Source organism: Propithecus coquereli, unplaced genomic scaffold, assembly GCF_000956105.1.
Source record: "Propithecus coquereli isolate 6110/MARCELLA unplaced genomic scaffold, Pcoq_1.0 Scaffold12, whole genome shotgun sequence".
In the NCBI taxonomy this organism is placed as follows: domain Eukaryota; kingdom Metazoa; phylum Chordata; class Mammalia; order Primates; family Indriidae; genus Propithecus; species Propithecus coquereli.
In genome coordinates, this window is record NW_012136080.1 from 14453108 (window position 1) to 14471717 (window position 18610).

Sequence of the window (18610 nt, forward strand, 5' to 3'; positions counted from 1 at the left end):
ATGGCAAAATCAGGACTAGAAATCGAGTCTCTTTTTTTCCCCAGACAATGTTTTAATAGGTTCCAGAATTAAACAGTGTTAAACAGAATATGCAGGAAAACAGTTAGCTGCCTATTCCAACACCCGTTTTCTTCTCCTCCTTAAATTTCCCAGCCTCTCTTGCAGCTACGTTCTGGCCACTGAGATGCAATGGGAAGTGTTATGTGGTACTTGCAGGAAGTCTTCATAGGACAAAGGGGGTGCACCATTCCTCCTTTCTTCATCCTGCTGCCTGAAATGCAAACATGGTGACTGGAGGTCAAGCAGCCACATGGACCATGGACTATGTACACTAAGGATGACAAGCAGAAAGATGCAAGACGCCTGGGTCCCTGATGACTGCCGTTATCATATCCACTCTGAATTGCCTGCCTTTAGACTTCTTTTACGTGAGAGAGAAATAAACATCTATGTTTTATAGCCACTGTTTTTTTGGGATTGTTCTATTATAGACAAAGACAGCTAATCCTCGCTGGTATGTGTGTAAGCCCCCAACCCCCTGGAGAGAGTAGAGATTAGGTGAGAGTGTAGCACTCCAGGAAGCAGCCAGTTCCATGCTGTAGCATCAGCAAGCCAGCATTGGCTCTATTTGCTACCTAGACCCAGCTCCTCAGTCACTGACTCCTCTGGGCCTTGAATCAGCACCCTATAAGTCCTGGGACAGTGCTTGCGGTAGAGATTTTCCAGCAGTGTGTTGCTTCCTCTAACCACAGTCTTCCCCTCCTGGTTCATGTAGTTCCACAAATGCAGGGCATAAGAGTCATTGAAGCTCGGGTCTGTATCCCAGACTTCGTAGTAGCGCCTCCACTCTGGATAGGAGATGGGATAAAATCTCTGGGGGTGTAGGAAGGACAAGTTCAGACACCTGAGGTCATTCAGCTCCTGGAAGTCTCCGAGTTTGCACCACACCCTCAACATCCTCGTCATCAAATTGGGGCCTTGGTTGCCCCAAATGTGTGAATTGTAGTGTTCAATAAAGTTTTCCATGCACTCCCACAAAAAGGGGTGGTGGGGGAGGAACCCGAACACCCCATTACTAGAGAACTGAGAGGCTTGAGCAGCCAAAAAGTTCTCTTCGGGGATGGGCCTGATGGAGATGACATCGGTGTCCATGTAGATGCCACCATGTTTCCAGATGATGGCCAGGCGGGAGGCGTCCGAGCTGACGTGCAGCCAGTTTCCCTCTGCGCTGGCGTTGATCTGCAGGGGCAGGTGCAAATCAGCTCCCAGCAGCCAGGAAGAGGGAGGGGCGCCACAGCGAGGCCAGGCCCAGAGCAGCCGGCAGGGGTGAGGCAAGCCAGCTAGCTTCCCAAAACCGTATTTGCCACAAGCCCAGAGTTGCAAATTTACCAAACTTACCTCCACCTCAAAATTTTTCCTTTAAGTAGAAAATGTACAGCAAATCAGTATTGACAGGAAGATTTTAGCGATTTTTAAAGGTTTCATGAAATCTTTTCTTTTTAATTAAAGCAATGGAAAGATAAAGAAGAAATCCAGAACAGATTTCACAATATGAGTATGAGTCATTCTTTGGCATGGGTGTACATTAGCCACAAATATGAAACTGTGAAGGAAAAATCAAATAAAGTCCTAAAAATGCTAAACTCTGATAAAGAAAAAAATAAAGTGGGAAACTAGAAAAAATCAATAGGTCTGCTCTTTGAAAAGTTGGTAAAAGAATTTTAAAATGCATACCTTTGGTAACTTATTAATTCCTTTAATAATATTTGTTGAGGACCTACTTCCTGTGTGCCAAGCTCTGTTAAAGCTGCTAAGGATACAGCGGTGAACAAACAGACACAAATCCCTCCTGGGAGGAGCCAGACAATAAGCAAATAAATGTATACTGTGTTGGGTATTGACGAAGACTATGAAGATAAAAAGCTGGGTGAGGGAGCTGCAAAAGGGGCGGGGTAGAACATTGTATTATATTAGTTCCAGCAGAAACCTGAACGAAGTGGGTGAGTGAACCATACCCAGATCTGGAAGAAGAGGGTTCTAAGGGAACAGCAAGTGCAAGGGCCCTGAGGCAGAAGCATACTCACCATGTGCGGGAACAGGAAGGAACACAAAGGAGGCAGCGTGGCTGAAACAGAGCAGAGAAGAGAGAAGGGTAGGGGTGAAAAGGGAGGACAGATCATGTAGGCTGGAGCCAAGACTGTGAAATTATCCGGGAAGGTTTGGAAGAAAGGAGTGATGTGATCTGAATTAGTCTTCAAAGGGTCACTCTGGCTGCTGTGTGGAAAATAGTCTGGAAGGCTGGGAAGTGGCAAGGGCAGAAGCAAAGAGGAAAGTTAGGAGGCTTGTCAAATAATCCAGCCTGGATTATTTGACCGGGTGAGAGATGAAGGTGGTAACAGTGGGGGTGAGAGAACTGGTCAGACCCTGGGTCCATGCTGAAGATAGAGCTAGTCGGGATTGCTGATGGACTGAATAGGGGGTGGGGAGGAGCCGCAGATGATTGCAAAGACTAAAATATGAGCAAAACAGAAAATGACTTTAAAAAGAATAAAAATAAATCAGTATCACTGTCAGTGTTCCCATATGGAATGCTAAGATTTTGAATACAGAAAGCAAAATACATTTTTTTGAGTTTAAATATGTTGGTTAAAAGATTAAACAATGATTGGCTCTTGACAAAACATTCTTTAAAATTCTGTAGTAAAATCAAATGAAAGCCGGTTAATTAAAACTTTGCAGAAATCTACACGTTGTCAAAAATCATCACATTGTATACAATTGCCCCAAATCTCATAAATAATAATAGCTAACATTAATCAATAATTGTTCCAAACTCTTTATAATCTACACAAATTCTCAAAAATAGGTACTGTGATCATTCTTATTTTTCAAGTTAAAAATTAGGACCAAGAAGTTTAGTCATTTTTCCAGTGTAAGAGTCAGAGATTGGACTTGAACCCAGGCAGTCTGACTCCATATATCCACTCATTCAAAAGAAACAAGGTTTTGGTTAAACTAAGTAAATGTGATTATTCGATAAATTGGCAATTGTTAGTGGACAGACCCAGAGATATAAGATGTCAAAAGCCACATAGCGCCAGGCACGGTGGCTCACGCCTGTCATCCTAGTACTCTGGGAGGCCAAGGCAGGAGGATTGCTTGAGCTCAGGAGTTCAAGAACAGCCTGAGCAAGAGCAAGACCCTGTCTCTGCTAAAATTAGAAAAATTAGCGGAATGTCGTGGTGGGCGCCTGTAGTCCCAGCTACTCAAGAGACTGAGGCAGAAAGACCACTTGAGCCCAGGAGTTTGAGATTGCAATGAGCTACGGTGATGCCACTGCACTCTACCTGGGGTGACCGAGTGAGACTCTGTCTCAAAAAAAGCCACACAAAACTGGAGAAGGAGGAAGCCTGCCTTGATGCCTTGATGCCTTGATGAGGGTATTAGACTAACAACAATCTAAAACACAACAGCTTCAGAAAGAGGTTTGGGGTTCTGACTGCTCAGAGGACAGTTGTCCGTTCCCACCCTCTGCCCATAGTACTCAATCCTGGGCATCTTCAAGCATTACAATTGTCCAATCAGTGCAGCAAACCCAATAGTCACCAGCAAGTAATGGTACCCAGCTATCCTGTAGGGGCCTAATTGGGGCAGAACATGCCACCGCATGGTATTGTTGGTGTGATTGCTGTAGATGCACAGCCTAATGTAGTACCCTGCAGGCTCAGATGGAGCATCCTAGGACCCATCTTGCTCCTAAAATCCAACATAGTAACATTAAGGTGCAGCTCAGAGCAACCCAACTGTGCTTTATGATACATTAGTTTCAAGAGATTATTTATGTGTCACACTGAAAACGGGTTCTGTGCTCAAATAAATTTGGGAAGTGGTAGGTTGAATCAAGTTAAATTTCTTTAGTTCAGAACTATAAAGAGGCTTTCATATCCTCATGTGCACGATTCATCTGTGAGAAAAGGATACAGTATGTAGCCTCTCCCCAGATAATTTGATTAGAGATTTCTTTTTTCAAGGAACAAAATACAATTTAGGTAGTGTTAGTCTAGCCCAGGTATCAGGAAACCTGTACAGTTCTGGAGGGCCCTCTAGCAGGCTACCATTGAGAGCTGCAGGAACCAAGCGGGCGTGTCCCCTCTGGTCCCAGCAACTGCCTCCTTAGACCACCACCGGCCCCATCACTGCCAGGGCAGTGCCACCTACTGGTAGGGAACCCTGCTATTGGCAACTGCCAGGACCTAGCAGGTGGAAGCTCAATCCATTGAGTTGCTCCACCTCTTTCTAACAAGTCTCAATCTAGGACTTCTGGGCTCTTTGGAAGAAGAGACAGGCACTTTGGGATCTAGAAATCACTGGGTCCAAGAATAAAACTGAGCGTGAGGGCTGCCCCCAACCGTATCCCTTACCTGCCTGGCCCACCAGACCCCTCCCTCTCAGGCCTTGTCACTTAGTCAGAAAATGTCTCCAGCTGCTAGCAACTAGGTGCAAGCATGCCCACCTCCCAGTACAGTCCACTCAGGCCCCAGGCAAAAGAGGCAGGCAGGACAGGAGTTTTCTCTCTTTTTATGTAAATACTGTAGTAGGCTAAATAATGGCCCCTGCAAAATATCAGGTCCTAAATCCTGGAACCTGTAAGTGTCACCTCATATGGGAAAAGTATCTTTGCAGATGTCATTAAGTTGAGGACCTCCAGACGGGGAGATTATCCTGGATAATCCTGATGGGCCCTGAATGCAATCACAAGTGTTCCTGTAAGGAGAGTGGCAGAGGAAGATTTTACACAGAGAGATGAAAAGGAGATTTGAAGATGGAAGCAGAGATCGGCGTGATGGGCTGCAGGCCAAGGAATGCCAGCAGCTGCCAGAAGCTGGTCAGAAGCAAGGGTGATCCTCCCCTGGGACCTCGGGAGGGAATACAACCCTGCCGGCACTTTGCTATTGGCCTGGTGAAAATAATTTAGGACTTCTGGCCTCCAGAACTGTAAGAGAATAAATTTCTGTTGTTTTAAGTCACTAAGTTTGTGGTAATTTGTTACAGCAGCCATAAGAAACTAACACAGGTACCTACATAATGTCCTCAATTTTGCCACTTGACCTGCAAAGCCTAAAATATTTACTAACTGGCTCTTTACAGAAAAAATGTTTGCTGATACTTAATATAGCCTATGATTAGAATTTAGATAGGACTTTATGTGGGAAGCAAATAGTATTACTTTTTATTTATTTGTTTGAGATGGGCGTCTTGCTATGTTGCCCAGGCTGGCCTTGAACTCCTGGGCTCAAGGGATCCTCCCACCTCAGCCTCTGGAGTAGCCAGGACTACAGGCACACACCACTGTGCCTGGCACAAATGGTATTATTTTGATGTCAATTGTTAAATTACTTTTTTGCTTTTAAAAATAATTCTATTTACAAAATGAAAGCATTCTCATCACTGAATTCACTCCTAATCCAATCATACTAAAACACCTACTATTATTGTATGTTACATAGTTTCTTCGGGTCTTTTTTTTTTCCAGTAGATGTGTGTGGGTTTTTGCGTAAGCGAAATCATTATAATTATTACATTGTGACATAAGGGGGGTTTTATTTCTATTTTGTGTTATAGTCTTTGTAAGATGTCAGTTTTAAAAAAATACCATAGATAAAGCCTACATAATGGAATCATTGAGTGATTGTACTATAATCACTCAATCAAGCATTTCTTGACTTCCAGTCCTCTGTAAGAGAAATATTAGATTGAAATATAATTTCCTTATTATGCTATGCTACTAAAATGAGGATTACAAAATTCCCAAGTGTTCCAGGAGTTTCTCAATCATATCTTAATACATCCCAATCTCACATAGCAGCACTCCACTGACCCTTTATGAATTTTCTACTTAAATCATTTTCATGTTAAATATAGCCTGGTTTTTACCTCAGGTGCAAAAAAAGTTTAACATAAATGGGTTTAAAACTGTAGTGAAAAATAAGTGTTCTATACACCTAGAAAAGATATAAACACTCATTTGGTTAAGGGTAGTCTGGGAAAGTAAACTAGATCCTAAAAGAACTAAATCTAAAAGCAAAACACTAGGCTAAAGATAAGCTTAGCTTAAGTCTCTCCTGTTTACTTGCATCGGAACTCTGTGGTAGAAAGTGGGCCAGGCAACCCAAAGATGGGTTCTATTTCTATCTCCAACCCTGAGTCTCTACCCTCAGATTACTCATCTATACCATTCGTTGACATTGTAAGTTTCCCGGGACACTTACTTGAGTGTACCATGAAAATAATGGTGTGTCTTCAAACAGCCTTTTCATATCCAAGGGGAAAAGGAAAACGTTGTCTATTGCTGAGAGGAGGGAAAAAGCTGGGTGTGTGGAGTTTGAGGGCAGCTGTGTGGAGTAGTTGAGACCCTTCATAAAGAACACCACAGGCCGCTTAGGATAAATCCTGGCAGCAGACTCCACAGCACAGGAGACCATTGGGGGTGGCTCCATTCTCTCCGAGGTCTCTAGAAACACAATGCTGCGTCCATGGCTCAGGAGGGCGTCCAGCCCCTGCTGGGACTTGAAGGGAGGCAGGCAGGAGAAGAGGCAGCCGGACTTCAGGGTGAGCTGGTAGAGGAAGCCACAGGCGAGCAGCAGGATGACAGACAGGGAGAGCTGGAGCTCCTTCAGCATGTCCACTCTCTCTCCCAGCTGCTCCTTTAAATTAACACAATTAATTAAACATCCCATTCATAAAACCTGGTAAAGATAGCACATGAGAAAATGATACATGAAATCACTTACAAACTTAAATGAAAAAAATCCCAAATGAAATATGACTAAATCAAGTTCATCAATATTAAAAAGAAAAATGTATCATAGCCAAGTAGGGTTTACCTTAGATTTAAGAATGATTCAACATAAAAAAATAGTTAATAGGAAAACTATTAATGAAATGCATTATCTTAACAGACTAAAGAAGAAAAGCTATATGATCATTTTGGCTCAATAGATGCCAAGATGTGATAAAATTTGACATCCTTTCATGGTTGTTAAAAAGTACAAAGAAATTTTCTCATGCTGATAAACAGTGTCTACCAAAAGATATAGCAGTTATCACACTTAATATGAAACATTTGAAATATCCAGTTAAGGTCAAGAATATGATATAGATGCCCATTATCACTGTTACTATTCAGTATTGATCCAATAATCATCAGCAATACAATGAAACAAGAAAAGGAATCTCAACTATGAATGTTAGAAGAGGCAAAAGTATTGCTTGTTTCAAGAAAATCTGACTGCCTTCCTAGAAAATCCAAGATAATTTACTGATAAACTAGTAGATCTAAGAAGAAAATTAACTAAGGAAGCAAACTGAAGCTTAAAGAGTTAAATAAATTGCCAAGATCACGCAGTTAGCAAGTAGCAGAGCCATGACTCTAACTTGGGTCTACCTGCCACCAAAGCCCAGGCTCTGAACCATTACCTACATCGCCTTCCTTTCCATAAATGTTAGCTCTGACTCTAGCTAATTCAGGAGAGCAGAGATCTCAATTCTTGGGAGGTCTATTTTTTACATTCCATGTAACTCTTTTAGAAAAGACAAAACTAGTAAATCAGAGCTTACCTTCTAGACAGAAACTTGCAGCTAGCCACTATTGGAAGTCTTAGAAATGACAAGTTCTTCCTGCTATACTTTCTGATAAATCACTACCCAATCTTCGAATTCAACAATACAGGGGTAAGTAAATCATTGGCAGAAGATTAAGAGTAAACACAGAAAGTTCCTGGGAAGCTCCTCCCCTTACTAAGTTCACCCACACATAGACACCTGGGGACAATAAGTGGTTCACGAGATTTTTCAGGTGACCCACACACTGATCCTGCCTGTTTATGGATCTACTGCAGAGGCTCTGAGGGGATCATTTCACCTGGAAAAACTGTATCATAGCATAACCCTGGAGAGAACAGATCCTGTGTTTCTTCAGTTTAGCTTGAATCAAAATCAAGAACAGAAACTTGGGAAAATTTCACCAAACAATCCCGTAAGTTGGTACACACTCTTCCTTTGCAAACACAAGTTCTGAATAAAAGAAAAGAAAGCCCATTACCACAAATAAGCAATGGACAAAACCTAGTAGTCCAAAGGCCCAGTAATCCAGAACGGGAATTGATTCTCCAGTATCAGGTATAGTGGCTGCAGGAAGGACCCTTTTGCCCCAAGGTCCCCGTCCCAGTCTCACAAAGTCAGTTTTGTCACCCTTGATGTGTCAATCCCCACATCTCCCAAGGTACTTTCACTCTCCTGTGGTCTATTCTCCTGTCCTTGAAACGAGCATTTAGTAATCCTCTTTGGAGCCATCCTCTGCTCAGAAGTCACCTGTCTTTAGCCCAGAGCCTGCTCTTGGCCATGAAGAGGTTTCCACAGTTCCCCCTGGATGCTCTGGTGTGAGCAGGCATGTCCCCTCCTGAGCGGACTTTGGATTCTGACATAGCAGGTCCTATATCAAAGGAGTTAGCGCTGTCCCACTCATCAATGGCTTCTGGTTTCTACATGCCAGAGAATCCCCCAAAATAACTTTTGGGGCTCCACACACTTCTTCTTCCTTTTGGAGCTGAATTTCTTCTCTCAATCTCATCAGTTTTGGGCTCAGGGTGCATTGGCATCTTTCTAAAGTTCTCTGGCATTGGATAGATTGGTTGTTCTTTCCTACAAAAGGGAGTGGAAATTAGTGCTCCTGCCTCCGTTCGGGAGTAACTAGAGGGCTCCATTTGTGGGAGTGATGCATTCCCAGGACCTGAGTCTCATGTGGGTCTCATATCTTAGCGCCTCCCACCTGCTAGCCCAATGGCCAAAATCACTGAACAAATGATCAAGGCAGAGGGCAGTGAAGTAGTTAATGGTCTTTGTCAGGCAAGGATGGATGTGAGCATCAGCGACACAGTGAAATCCTAAGCACAAAAAGTAGGACCTCTCTGACCAAGAACCAAGTAGAGTGTATGACAGAAACAGCACTGGGCTGGGAGTGTAACTCCAGCCACCACAGGCTGAGGGCACCAGACAAGTCCCTAAACTGCCCAGAGCCTCAACTCCTTTGTAGAGCGCAGAAAATGACTGACCTCGGGTTCCCTGTGAGGATGAAAGGACTGTATAAACCAGAGAAGCGACTCTCACCTACCACCAAGGAAAAGCAGAGAAAAATATAATCAATTTTGATGGTATTTAGACTCCCTGATGTCAAATATTAAGTTGTTTTGTTTTGTTCTTTCAGATGAATGGAATCTATTTCCCAGTGAGCCTTTAAGAAGGAAATATTCAACCCTATATGAGAGTTGGTAAGATATGGGCAGAAGCCAGGTCACTGGTACCTGGGGACTCTTTAGCATCACAGCCTGATGTCCTTCCCAAGTCTTTCTGAGAAGGCCTCCTGTCCTCTGGGCCACTCTACCTGGAACTTCCCAGGGCTCCAAGATTCATCCTTCAGCATTCCCTCCAATATGAGGAACAGAACTACTTCCCCTTCATTCTGCTCCCATTCCTTCGGGCTCCCCTGGCCTGTATCATACTAACTTTCTGTCTATTCAGACAGGTGTCATCAGCTCTTAACCCAGAATCCAGAGAGCCCAAGTGGCTCCAAGGATGGGCTTCAAGAAACCCTGAACCCTGGGGCCATACCCTGTGTCAGTACCTTACCCCTGGAGGCCACTTATCCACAGCTTCTCCTACATACTACCTTCCCTAAGGAGTGTTCCTGGTCTTTGACCCCCCGTGACAACTCTGTTCAAAAGTCCTCCAAATTTCTTCATTACACAATCTCCGGCCTTCTGCAACCAGCCAAACACCCCCTAGGAACCCCAGTGTAGATACCTGAGCAAAGATGTACAAAGAGCTGCTTGTCTTTGAGCAACACATGGGTCTGAATACACTGGTACAGTAACATATGCATCCAGGTATTGTCTACTTTCCTAGGAATTTCTGCCTCGTGTAAGAGAGTTCTTGCTTCCTCCATTATAATGTAAGCTGACTTCGTCAATCCAATGGACTACGGAGCCAGTGTAGTTGTTGCTGACTGATGAGACCTTAGGAAATGTGGATTGGTGTAGCCCCCAATAAATGAACAAGATAGGGCAAAACCTCTGAATCTAGTGTTATTTCTATTTTACAATGCTGTTCCTTGGATGTTTGGAGTTAGTGTAAAGAAAAGGCAGACCAGGGAGGAAAACCACAGAACTGGAGGAGAGATTTCCCCAACTCTTCAGCCCTTTGGATAAACTTTGATAACCTCAGTTGGAAATAGTTCAATGTTTGGGGAGCTAAACTCTCTCTTCTACAAAGGACCCACTGTATTAAGAAGAGGAAAGTTGAAGGAATTTTTAACAATAAATATTTGTTGAATTGAATTGCACATGAAAAGCGTAACTCTTAATTCTGTATCTTCTTTGAACTCAGGTTTATTGTAAGAAGGAAATGTTCAAGCCAGCAATACTTGTCCTATTTATTTTGGAACATTTGGAACCACAGTTCCGGTTTTTAACATATTTGTTAAACAAATGGGACGGATAAGCTTGTTAAAGCATTTGGCCATTAACAGGGAAAAATCAATACACACAGTGATATTGTATCAAATTGCCGATTCCTTTCACCACCGTTCTGAAGCTGGAACAAAGACTGGAGTGCTGGGTTTACATGAATGGAGAGCTGGCTGGACAGAGGCCTGTCACTGCAGAGTGAGAACGATTCATAGCGTAACACTAGGAAGCCCATGGAGGAATAATAAAATAATCGATGCATGTTAAGGAGTGACATCATCAACATTATATCCTGGAAAAACAAAACTTTTTACTATAAATCAGTGAGTTAGTGCCAGAGTAAAATCTCTTTGTTCCATAGCAATATTTTGAACTGTTCTGCATTTCCAAGAAAATGGTTCTAGCCTTATGTTTCTGGTGATAATGCTTTTTGCTCCCCACTCAGATATACCACTCAAACATACCCCTGATTACATAGCTATCAAGAATAGGTTTCTGGGTTTGTTCTGGAAATTGTTACACTCACACATAATTTTCCCACTTTTTAAAAATTTACTTGCAGATAAAAAAGGAGGTGGAGGATAAGTGCAGGGAGATTAAGAGAAAATAATTGTTCTCAGGGAACTAATTGTGCCCCAAACACCTCTAAGTCTGAAGCATAGGGTCTGCAAGAAGCCTGAAGAAAACAGAGGCACTTTCTGAGAATGGAGGGCTGTTCAAAGGGACTCTGCTGTCAAGTGCTATGAGCCAGGCTGTAGTTCCTTCTTCCTGTAAGGAATTGGTAACATCTTAGGGGCACCTGTGCTAAGTGCACACATGGCACAGGATTTTTATAAAAACTGAGTGTCTGTGAGAATCCCAATATGGCTGAAAGAAACTCTTACGAACTGAACGTTTGCATCTCCCCAAAATCCATATGTTGAAGCCTAACCCCAATGTGATGATGTTTCGAGGTGGGGCCTTTGGGAGGTAATTAGGTTTAGATTAGGGTCTCTTAGAAGAAGAGGAAATATGTAGGGTCTCTACATATTTGCACCAAGGAATAGCCACCTTCAGTGAGAAGGTGGAGGAGCCGGGAGGAGAGCTCTTACCAGAACCTGCTGGCACCTTGATCTTGGACTTCTAGCTTTCAAAACTGTGAGAAATAAATGTCTATTGTTTAAACCACCCAATCTGTGGTATTTCGTTCTAACAGCCAGAGCTGACTAATACAGAAACCCATAGTAAGCTTGTCTCTAATCCCCCTACACATATTTTCATGAGAATCTGTTTTTTGGCCATGGGTAAGATGGGAGTTGCTCTTAAGATTTTGGGAACCAGAACCAGGCCTCGGTGGGAAAGAGGTACCTTCATGTGCAACAGAAACCTCTATCAGGTGGGACCGTCTCCTTAAATAAGGCCTTTTTCCTTTTGTCCTTCCATACACACCCCCACTCTGTCCTCTTGTTATGTCTTTTCTCTTTAAATGGAGATTCTTGGTCTCCTTTATGTCAGTGCCTGACAATCACCATGCACCCAGTTGCCCAAGGTAGAAATCAGGGAGTCATTCTTAATTCTTCTCTCTCTTTACCCCTCATGTACAGCTATATATGTTCAGGTCCTCCAAGAAGCAGACACTAAGATGAGATTAACTGTGCAAGGATTTTATTAGGGGAAATGCCTATGTGAGAAAAAATAGGAAAGGAGCGATGTAAGGCTGGGTCAGCTTGTTAGATCACGATGCATATCTAAGAGAAGCTCCAGGGGTAGCATCTTAGGCTACCTTGTCTAAGGCTATCCTTGTCAAAGGAAGTTTCAGCAAAGTCATCTGGAAGTCCTCAAGCCAAAGTCAGTCATTAGAGTCCTGTGTCTCCCAGGAATGGGTCTTCCTCAATATCCTTGCTACATGCAATCATTAGCTGGGAGCAACCTGTGGGAGGTGTGGCCTTGGCATAAACTCAGTGACATATGTCAAAGTGCACATCTAGGGCCCCTGGGCCTAGTTGGAGGTCCATGAGGCACATTCTCATGGCTGCCGCAGTACACTCCTTGAGCTGCACAGATCTACTTCTCCACATAGGTTCAAGGAGCAGCACTTCTATGGTTTCCATGAGCCTTTCTTCCTGAAGTAAAATTAACAAGAAGAAGGGTAGGGAGATGAACTATAGCCCCTGCCACTGTGTCGATCTCAGGGCTGCAACTCATCCTCTTCCTCCCCTAATATCCATTCTAAATCCTCAGAGATCACCTCATCAAGTGTTGGTAGCTTAGCTAATTGTGCAACTCACCTCCCTGAAGTGCCTGAATGCTTAATCGTCTTATTTTTCTCAACTCGGGGTTGCTGCACCTGTCTGCTCCAGTTACAATGGGCAATGGGGCAAAGGAGTACCAGAAGGCACCAAAGTGGATCTCCTAGGTTCCGTACATATTCCCCCCCTGCTGCTATTGTGTGAAAGCAGCCTTACCTCCTCCTGCTAATCAGGATTAATTACTTCTACCAGTGTAACTGCTATTTTTACTTGCTGGTCCCAAAGTACAAAAAGTCCAAGGTGCCCTGCAGTAGTTTGTAACACAGCAGTACCTGTGCAGTAACACCTGGAAAAAATCTTCTCTATTTGGGACCAGAACCTCCAACACTGAAGAGCTCAGAGTTGCACGGACAAGAAACACAAAACCCCTAATAGATCATTAGGAGGATGGTCAGTGGAGCTGCTTTTATTCACTTACACTCCCTTGATCCTTGTATCTTTCCTATTGAGAACATAGCACCATATAAAGTGTCTGAATTGACATAAATATATTTGGTCCTGAAGGATGGTACCCACTATTTTAGAGCGTTTTCTCCAAGCTAGCACTTTAGCTGCACCTTTAGAAGGCCATTCCAGAAAGCTGCCTCTGGATGGTGTGATACGTGATACAATCAGTGGATCCCGCTGTCATGGGCCCACTCCTGCACTTCCATCACTATAAAGTGATGGTCCAATGCTGTGCTATATGAAATTCTATGCCTGTGGATCAGGCATTCCATAACCCCCAGATAGTGCTTTGGCTGAGGCTTTGCAGGCAGGAAAAGAAAATTCATACCTGTGATTTTCATTCCTGTGGGGATGAACAATGGCTCTTCCCATGTGAGATGGTTAATTTTATGTGCTAACTAGACTGGGCTAAGGGAAACCAAGAAAGCCAGTGAAACATTATTTCTGAGTATGTCTGTGAGAGTGTTTCCAGATGAAATTAGCATTTGAATCAGCAGACTACAAAAGAAGATCCACCTGAGGGTGGATCCAATGTGGTTGGGCATCATCCAATCTGTTGACGGCCTGAATGAAACAAAAAGGCTGAGAAAGGTGAATTCTCTCTCTCTCTCTCTTCTTAAGCTGGCACATCCATCTTCTCCTACCTTCAGACGTCAGAGCTCCTGGTTCTTGAGACTTCAGACCCCAGAACTTATTCCAGCCTTCCCCCTCCCCACTCCCCCACCCCTATGGTTCTTAGGCCTTTGGACTTGGACTGAATTACACCACTGGCTTTTTGGTCTCCAGCTTGCAGATGGCAGATCATGGAACTTCTTGGCCTCCATAATTGTGTGAGCCAATTTCTGTAATAAATCTCCTCTTATCTATCTATATATATATCCCAGTGGTTCTGTTTCCGTGGAGAACTCTGACTAACACACAATGGAAAGGGTGTGTTGTAGTCAACCAACTTGGCACCAATTAGCCAATTGGTCTCCTCAAGAAATAGTGCCATATCAAGGACTTAGTGTCAATCTCTGTTGCTGATAAGTTGGATACACGGAGGCAGCAATAGTTAGTTTGGTCTTGTTCAGTGGGAGTCTATGATGTTGGGCCAATACATGGCCTGTATCTTTGCCATAATAACCATTCCATTCATGTGCCCATCATTTAAGTGCTGGGGTAGTGACCAGTTGCTAGATTGTCAGCAGTACACCAGTGTTCCTGTGAGGTGTCTCACTATTGTTTTAATTTGCATTTCTCTGATAAGCATCTCTTCACATATAAGTTAGTTGTTTTGTTTCCTCTTCTCTAAATTGCCTTTTCATGCACTTTGCTCATCTTTCTCTTGGGTTCTCTGCCTTTTTATTGCAAATTTACAACTTCCTTATAGAATCTAGATATTAGTCTCATGTTGATTTTCTATCTTTTCCCAAGATGTCATGACAAATTGAACAATTTGTCTCTGGTGTCCTCTACTTAACAGATATTCTTATTTTGATGTAATAAATACAAGAGTTGTTTTTATTAAATGATTTGTGCCTTGGGGATCTTTTTGAAAAAGACCTTCCTTGCTCCTAAGTCAAAAAGTTATTCCCCTACATTTTTTTTCTTTCTGTATAATTTCATAGTTCACATTAAGTTTATTCATTCATCTGGAGTCCACATTTGTATATGGTATGAAGACGGATTTTTCCTGTTCTCCCTATAGTGAACCACTTTCCACAACATCATCTACAAAACAGTTCATGCTTTCTCCATTCTGATGCCACTGTTACCACATAGCAAGTCTCTATATGGATATCCCCATGTATATGTGCATCTGTCTCTCAGTTTTCTCTTTTATTGCATTGGTCTATTCTGTTCCTATACCTGTACTTTTAAAATTCCACTGGCTTTTTTTAGTCTGTCTTAATCTGTGGTAGGTATTGAAGGGCCACCTCCTTTTTCTGATTTCCCCACATGCCCTGGGAGCACCTGCACCAGCAGGACAAAATAGCTACAGAAGGCAGAAGCAATGGTGGAACACCTATTCTGGGAATAAATTGATATAAATGAATGAAAAGGTAAGAGGTAAAAAAAATTGTGACTGGATGAAATATATTCTTGGAAGAAGTAAAGAAAAAGAAAAAGGAAATGGGGGAGAAAGTGGAGGGAGAGAAGGGGGAAAAGAGAAAAAGAAATGTAGCGGAAATAGTATTGGGGGGAAAGAATTTGAAATTATTTAGGAGGGAAACATACAAATTATTAGTGAAAATGATAGTCCAAATTAAGCACATGATATGGTATGAAAATAAATTTTATCTGGAGAGATCTCAACAGAATTTTGGGAAAATAACAACAGCATAATTTTTTAATCTCTCCAAATCCCCATATAAAAACAGGCAGAACAACTAAATTGTGAAATCAGAATCCCACAGGCAACATTTACAACAAAACTAGGTGACAAACAGATGATGACAAACCACCAATATCCCTAAGAGTTCCATGGTATCAGCTCTGTGCTGGAAAAAGCAGAGAGAGGCAATCAGCCCTGAAAGCAGGAGAAACTCAAAATATCTAACAGATACTCACTGGAAAGGGTAGCAAGGTACTGTGAGAACAGCACTGAAACTTGGAGGAGTCTTGTCCAGTATAACAGCAGATGAATGCAAGGGGCCCATAGGAAATCTGAAGGGGCTGGAATAGCGTAAACCTCTGTGAACTCTGAAAATTGAGCAACCAGCCTCCTATCCAACACAGGAGAAACGAATAGGAACAGAATCAAGTTTGTACAAGGTAGAGAATTCCACTTTCAGGAAGATGGAATAAAGGGACCTGGTTTACCCTCCCATCTGAAACAAAAAACAGACAAAACATATGAAACAATGATTTTGAAGACACTGAATATCAAGCAATGAAGGACAGTAATCCCTGAAAGATAGGAAACAAAGAAGGTGAGCCCTGTGATCGTGCTAGCTTACTCTCTCAAGACAATTTGCAGGCCACAGTACAGGGAGGGGAAACCCAGGCACAGCCCATGGACTCACAGTATTAAAAAGACAGAGCCGAGCATCTAGGAAGATTGAGATAGCAGAGTACTGGAGAGGAGAGGGCTTTACACCAGTGAAAACTTGGGAGATCTGTGGAGGATCACCCTCAGAATTCAGCAGGGTAATAATCAGAGCATGTGGGTGAGGAAACAGTCTGTGGCTGGAGAAAGAACCACCAGAAGGAATTAGAAAGAAGAATTCCTGGCACACACATGGGACCAGGAATAGTGCCCGTTCCCACTGTTCAGGATGAAAAATCTCATAATTCTTAGGACATCAGGTAGAGAACTCAGAAAGCTCTTGTCTCAGTACTAGGGGAAAATCAGCCTTACACTAAACACGGTATTGATACTGCCTAACGAATCTTAAAAGCAAGGCCTGAAAGGATTAAGTAACTCAAATGGGTCCCAGAACAAATTCAAGAATATTTACAGAAAAGAAAAATCTGGCACACAACTAAGTAAAATTCACAATGTCTCAAATTTAATCAAAAATTGCCAAGCACATGCAAAGAAGCAGGAAAGTACACCTGTAATGAAGAGAAAACTCAATTAAAAGCAACCCAGCGGAAGTTGCTTTCTGAGATAACGTGGTCTTTGTGAGGTTCCTCCATGGCGTACCATGGCCAGGGCCAGAAAGTGCAGAAGGTGGTGATGCAGCCCATCAACCCCATCTTCAGATACTTACAAAATAGATCCCAGATTCAGATGTGGCTCTATGAGCAAGTGAATATGCGAATAGAGAGCTGTATCATTGATTTTGATGAGTATACGAACTTTGTATTAGATGACTGATGCAGAAGAGATTCATTCTAAAACAACACCAAAAAAACAACTGGATTGGATCATGCTAAAAGGAGTTAATATTACTCTGCTACAAAATGTCTCCAACTAGAAATGATCAATGAAGTGAGAAATTATTGAGAAGGTAATATAGTTTTTTTAGGTGTACTTTGTTGGCAGTATAGTTCTAAAACATTTGTTCATATTGTTTTGATTACCCTTAGGTTATTTCTTTTTTTGTAATGGTCTTTATTTTTTAAATCAGTTGTAGTTTTACAGCAAAATGAAGCTGGAGGGACAGGGATTTCCCGTATATCCCTTACCCTCAAACCTACACAACTTTCTCCCATTATCAACATTCCTCACCAGAGCGGTACACTTGTTCCAGTTTATGAATCCACGTTGACATGTCACTATCAGCCAAAATCCACAGTTTAGAGTAGGGTTCACACTGGTGTTATACATTACATGGGTTTGGACAAATTTATGAAGACATATTTGCACCATTATACACATATCAAACAGAGTAGTTTCACTGCCCTAAAAATCCTCTGTACTTCATTTATTCATACTTCCCTCCCCTCAACACCTGGCAAACGTCGATCTTTTTATTATCTCCATAGTTTTGCTTTTTCTAAAATGCCATATAGTTGGAATCATACAGTATGTAGCAGCCTTTTCACATTGGCTTCTTTATGGAGTAATATGCATTTAAGCTCCCTCCATATCTTTTCACGGCTTGAAAGCTCATTTCTTTCTGTGCTGAATGATATTCCATTGTCTGAATATACCACAGTTAATTTATCCATTCGCCTACTTAAGGGCATCATGGTTGCTTCCAGGTTTTGGAAATTATGAATAAAGCCACTAGAAACATCTGAGTGCAGGCTTTTGTATATTATTTCAAAATGACAATAAATGCTGTGGGATTGTTTTTATTTAAAAAAAACAGAACTGACACATACATTAGAATTAGCAAAGACATTAAAACAATTATTATAGCCAGGCGCGGTGGCTCACGTCTGTAATCCTAGCACTCTGGGAGGCCAAGGCGAGCGGATTGTTTGAGCTCAGGAGTTCGAGACCAGCCTGAGCAAGAGCGAGACCCCGCCTCTAATAAAAATTAGAAAGAGATTAATCGGCCAACTAAAAATATATAGAAAAAATTAGCCAGGCATGGTGGCGCATGCCTGTAGTCCCAGCTACTCAGGAGGCTGAGGCAGAAGGATCACTTGAGCCCAGCAGTTTGAGGTTGCTGTGAGCTGGGCTGACGCCACGACACTCACTCTAGCCCAGGCAAAAGAGTGAGACTCTGTCTCAAAAAAAAAAACAAACAAAACAAAAAAAAATATTATAAATATATTCTATATGTTCAAAAAAATTAAGACACATGGAAGATGTAAAAAAGACCCAAATCAACTCGGTGGGGTTGCTCATACCTGTAATTCCAGCACTTTGGAAGGATTGCTGAGGCCAGGAGTTTGAGACCAGCGTGGGCAACATAGTAAGATCTCAACTCTACAAAAAGTTTAAAAATTAGCCAGATGTGGTGATGCACACCA

At 42.4% G+C, this 18610-nt stretch overlaps 1 protein-coding gene and 1 pseudogene across 1 annotated transcript; one reads left to right on the plus strand and one right to left on the minus strand.

Moving 5' to 3' along the window:
• Window positions 1-585: 585 nt before the first annotated feature.
• Window positions 586-7624, minus strand: A4GNT (alpha-1,4-N-acetylglucosaminyltransferase). The gene is made up of 3 exons (XM_012663554.1): window positions 7477-7624; window positions 6270-6704; window positions 586-1239 (listed from the first exon to the last, which is right to left on the minus strand). The coding sequence occupies exons 2-3, from the start codon at window positions 6678-6680 to the stop codon at window positions 625-627; spliced, it is 1026 nt and encodes a 341-aa protein (XP_012519008.1). The 5' UTR covers window positions 6681-6704; window positions 7477-7624; the 3' UTR covers window positions 586-624.
• A 9253-nt stretch (window positions 7625-16877) lies between these two features.
• Window positions 16878-17160, plus strand: LOC105825683 (annotated as a pseudogene).
• Window positions 17161-18610: the final 1450 nt, after the last annotated feature.

Bases quoted from the DNA above. Each gene is read 5' to 3' on its own strand.
- A4GNT (XM_012663554.1), bottom strand. From the start codon at position 6,680: ATGCTGAAGGAGCTCCAGCTCTCCCTGTCTGTCATCCTGCTGCTCGCC. The intron at 1,240-6,269 runs GTAAGTGTCCCG...CTGCCCCTGCAG, and splicing joins TATTTTCATGGTACACTCAA to ATCAACGCCAGCGCAGAGGG.